Source organism: Coregonus clupeaformis, chromosome 20, assembly GCF_020615455.1.
Source record: "Coregonus clupeaformis isolate EN_2021a chromosome 20, ASM2061545v1, whole genome shotgun sequence".
NCBI lineage: Eukaryota > Metazoa > Chordata > Actinopteri > Salmoniformes > Salmonidae > Coregonus > Coregonus clupeaformis.
In genome coordinates this window covers 64,106,043-64,111,185 of record NC_059211.1, presented here as the reverse complement: position 1 = coordinate 64,111,185, position 5,143 = coordinate 64,106,043, and the positions used below count along the sequence as shown (strand labels likewise).

General features: G+C 41.3%; 1 protein-coding gene across 1 annotated transcript; it reads right to left on the bottom strand.

Annotated features, from left to right (window-relative positions):
* Nucleotides 1-1,341: 1,341 nt before the first annotated feature.
* LOC123481522 (transmembrane channel-like protein 6) lies at nucleotides 1,342-5,129 on the bottom strand. Its single transcript, XM_045205865.1, has 5 exons — nucleotides 5,054-5,129; nucleotides 4,291-4,467; nucleotides 3,882-3,960; nucleotides 2,930-3,028; nucleotides 1,342-2,790 (listed from the first exon to the last, which is right to left on the bottom strand). The coding sequence occupies exons 1-5, from the start codon at nucleotides 5,059-5,061 to the stop codon at nucleotides 2,776-2,778; spliced, it is 378 nt and encodes a 125-aa protein (XP_045061800.1). The 5' UTR covers nucleotides 5,062-5,129; the 3' UTR covers nucleotides 1,342-2,775.
* Between the last annotated feature and the right edge of the window lie 14 nt (nucleotides 5,130-5,143).

The window sequence follows — 5,143 nt, the reverse complement described above, 5'->3', positions numbered from 1 at the left end:
GCGGTGTGTTTGGGATCATTGTCATGCTGAAAGACCCAGCCACGTTTCATCTTCAATGCCCTTGCTGATGGAAGGAGGTTTTCACTCAAAATCTCACGATACATGGCCCCATTCATTCTTTCCTTTACACGGATCAGTCGTCCTGGTCCCTTTGCAGAAAAACAGCCCCAAAGCATGATGTTTCCACCCCCATGCTTCACAGTAGGTATGGTGTTCTTTGGATGCAACTCAGCATTCTTTGTCCTCCAAACACGACGAGTTGAGTTTTTACCAAAAAGTTATATTTTGGTTTCATCTGACCATATGACATTCTCCCAATCCTCTTCTGGATCATCCAAATGCACTCTAGCAAACTTCAGACGGGCCTGGACATATACTGGCTTAAGCAGGGGGGACACGTCTGGCACTGCAGGATTTGAGTCCCTGGCGGCGTAGTGTGTTACTGATGGTAGGCTTTGTTACTTTGGTCCCAGCTCTCTGCAGGTCATTCACTAGGTCCCCCCGTGTGGTTCTGGGATTTTTGCTCACCGTTCTTGTGATCATTTTGACCCCACGGGGTGAGATCTTGTGTGGAGCCCCAGATCGAGGGAGATTATCAGTGGTCTTGTATGTCTTCCATTTCCTAATAATTGCTCCCACAGTTGATTTCTTCAAACCAAGCTGCTTACCTATTGCAGATTCAGTCTTCCCAGCCTGGTGCAGGTCTATAATTTTGTTTCTGGTGTCCTTTGACAGCTCTTTGGTCTTGGCCATAGTGGAGTTTGGAGTGTGACTGTTTGAGGTTGTGGACAGGTGTCTTTTATACTGATAACAAGTTCAAACAGGTGCCATTAATACAGGTAACAAGTGGAGGACAGAGGAGCCTCTTAAAGAAGAAGTTACAGGTCTGTGAGAGCCAGAAATCTTGCTTGTTTGTAGGTGACCAAATACTTATTTTCCACCATAATTTGCAAATAAATTCATAAAAAATCCTACAATGTGATTTTCTGGAGAAAAAAAATCTCAATTTGTCTGTCATAGTTGACGTGTACCTATGATGAAAATTACAGGCCTCTCTCATCTTTTTAAGTGGGAGAACTTGCACAATTGGTGGCTGACTAAATACTTTTTTCCCCCACTGTATGTGTGCTATTAGGACAGGAAAGTGATTCTTTGTAAATTGTCAATATATTTAGCTGTTTTTTATGGTGCTGATTGCATGTCTGTAATACATTATAATTGTGTTAAATAATAGAAAGATGTGTTTCAATTATTTATATTACATTTCTCCACTGAAAATTAAAATATTGAAGTCTAGCATAAACACTAGGTACACATCAGGTAAGCAAATACACACGCAGATATGGTAAAACATTTAATTACCTATAAAGTATACAAACAATAAAACAACTTCTTAAAAACAAAAAGAGACATTAAAATAACGTACTGTTTCAGTGGTTGATCTTCTACGACCATTTCCTGTTTGAATGAACTAATCAGATCGCCCGATACTAAGCGGTGGACTCCTCCTACAGAGACAGTAAACATAGGATGCATCCCAACAGACACTCTATTCTCTACAGAGTGCACTACTTTTGGCCAGCGCCCTAGAAAGTTGTGTACTATCTAGGGAAGAGTGCCATTTTGGAAGCAGAGAGACAAAACGTATCACGAAATTATACCTTGACCACCAATTAACATAAAAACATAACAAAATCGTACAAAATAATTGTTATATATCAGAAATGGAAAGAAATAACCTATTTGTTCACAGTTGGTATGAAAGGGCTGTTGACAAAAGACCAGTTTATACAATAAAACATCTAAAGTAATAAAACAATCATACTATTTACAATAAAAAAATAAAAATCCTATATATCACAGAATTAACCCTGCTTAACAATGACACTGTTTTAACCCTTTGTGCAATGTTTGCAGCTTATTGGCATTTGATCTGTTCCCTATTCAAAGTTGTAAAAAAAAAAAAGTGCATTCTGTTCTGTGTGTCCCTACAAGCACACCGTATCCCAGTCTCGTTTCCTCACCTCTTCACTCCTACATCCTTTCGCATGACCAGGGGTTCCAATCCAAGTTTTTTTTTTTAAAGGACAAACATCCTTGGCTGAAACTATTGAGCTTGATAAAGCATTATTTTGTTTTGTGACATGTCCTTTCATTTCATATGAAGAATAAACAGTAAGGTGTAGCCTATGGCTTGGCCATAGTAAGTTCATATAAACTCAGTGGTATTTTCCTATGTAGCCTAGTTACAGTAAGGTGTAACCTAGTTACAGTAAGGTGTAGCCTATTTACAGTAAAATGTAGCCTAGTTACAGTAAAATGTAGCCTAGTTACAGTAAAATGTAGCCTATGGCTTGGCCATAGTAAGTTCACATAAAGACTGTGGTCTTTCCCTATGAGGTGTAGCCTGTTATTGGAAGAGGGAAATCCTGCTTTGTCCCATTCCCAATCCTATTCCCAATCCTTACAAGGACCAGATTCCTGGGAAAGAGTGTGGATCCTATTAGAATCCTGTTTTGGCCTATGTGGGATTTGTTATTGTAAAGAAGTAAATTCCTTTATAGTCCCAGTCCCAATCCCAACCCAGATTCCTGGGAAAGAGTGTACATCCTATGAGAATAGTTTTCCAGTTTAAGAATTCCTTAACAACTCTTCCCAGAGGCAGGAGAGGAGAGGTATATCCAGTTTTGTTCCATTCAGGACATTTTCCAAAGGATATTCAGAGATCTTCCGAGATATGCCCTCCACTTAGATGGGAGAGAAGTAGTTGGAATGCTAGCCGCTGGAATCCTGGGAAGAAGACAGGAGAAAGAGTGTTGTCAGAAATGTGAGCCAGAAAAAATTGGGAACAAAATAATGCACACACACACACACACACACACACTCCCTCTCTTTTTAAAAAATGTATCTCACACACACAAACACACACCTGACTGGCCTGACTGGTGAGTCTGCGAGGAGAGAAGGGTGGTTTCTGCTGGTGGATGGCCTGGAGACGAGTGATCAGGAACTTCTTATCCTCCCCCTCCTAGAGAGAGAATGAACAGGTTACCAGGCAACAACCATGTAGCTGGCAATTAACACATTATACAGTATTAGAACAGGTTACCAGGAAACAACCATGTAGCTGGCAATTAACACATTATACAGTATTAGAACAGGTTACCAGGCAACAACCATGTAGCTGGCAATTAACACATTATACACAGTGTTAGAACAGGTTACCAGGCAACAACCATGTAGCTGGCAATTAACACACTATACACAGTGTTAGAACAGGTTACCAGGCAACAACCATGTAGCTGGCAATTAACACATTATACAGTGTTAGAACAGGTTACCAGGTAACAACCATGTAGCTGGCAATTAACACATTATACAGTATTAGAACAGGTTACCAGGCAACAACCATGTAGCTGGCAATTAACACATTATACACAGTATTAGAACAGGTTACCAGGCAACAACCATGTAGCTGGCAATTAACACATTATACACAGTGTTAGAACACGTTATGCCAAGTTAAGTGCTTGTATACACAGAGTGTTGAACGTACATTTTCTACATTGACATTTTAGTCATTTAGCAGACGCTCTTATCCAGAGCAGCTTACAGTTAATGCATTCATCTTAAGATAGCTAGGTGGGACAACCACATGTCATAGTAAGCTACTTTATTGAGAAAAAAATGTACTATCAGCAAAGTCTCTATTTGGGATTATTTAAGATACTCTTTGAAGAGGTAGGGTTTCAGATGTTTTCTAAAGGTAAATATTTATTACAGTGTTATTATGACATTAGTATTGTAATAAAAGGAGGTGTATGTTTTCTATCTGTATAACACTGTTATAAAGGGTTAAGTCACATTAGTTGAGACATTACGTTTTCTATCTGCTCCTGCAGCAGACTGATGATCTTCCTCTGTCCATCCACCACCTGGGTGTTGAAGTAAATCACTACCCTGAGAGAGACAAAGAGAGAGAGTGTATGAAAACACACAAAATCACAATAACTTTCTATTATACAGAGATACTGACAGAAATGGAAATGATCAAAACATCCTGAAGGAACTTAGTTTGTGTCAAATCCCTCACAGAATCATCCCACTCACAGGAAGACACCAGGAACAGAAACAGAGGGTTCTCCACGATGTAGTGAGCCCAGGCTAGCCAGGAAAGGTGTGTGTCTGTGTCTGTGTCTGTGTCTGTGTCTCTGTGTGTGTGTGTGTGTGTGTGTGTGTGTGTGTGTGTGTGTGTGTGTGTGTGTGTGTGTGTGTGTGTGTACCACTCACAGGAAGATCCCAGCAGCCAGGAACAGAAACAGAGGGTTCTCCACGATGTAGCTGTGAGCCCAGGCTAGCCAGGCCAGGTTAGGGTTGTGTCTCCCCAACTCCTTCACCCACAGCTTCCCTGACTGGAACATAGTGGACCGGCTACGGAACGGACCGCATGACTCAGACGGACGGATACTGGAGGGAGAGGAGGGGAGGAAGGTATATATATATATATTATAGTATATCAATGGGAATACTGTATATTGCAGGTATATGTGTGTTACTGACATCAGAGTGTGTTACTGACATCAGAGTGTGTTACTGACACCAGAGTGTGTTACTGACACCAGAGTGTGTTACTGACATCAGAGTGTGTTACTGACATCAGAGTGTGTTACTGACACCAGAGTGTGTTACTGACACCAGAGTGTGTTACTGACACCAGAGTGTGGTACTGACACCAGAGTGTGTTACTGACATCAGAGTGTGTTACTGACACCAGAGTGTGTTACTGACACCAGAGTGTGTTACTGACATCAGAGTGTGTTACTGACATCAGAGTGTGTTACTGACATCAGAGTGTGTTACTGACACCAGAGTGTGTTACTGACACCAGAGTGTGTTACTGACACCAGAGTGTGTTACTGACATCAGAGTGTGTTACTGACACCAGAGTGTGTTACTGAAACCAGAGTGTGTTACTGACATCAGAGTGTGTTACTGACATCAGAGTGTGTTACTGACATCAGAGTGTGGTACTGACACCAGTCCATCTCCCTACCTCCACATAGTGTAGGTAACACACGGCAGCCCCCCAGGAATGAAGGGAAGCAGAGGAGTGTGATGAAGATGGTGGTCATCTGACTGGCTC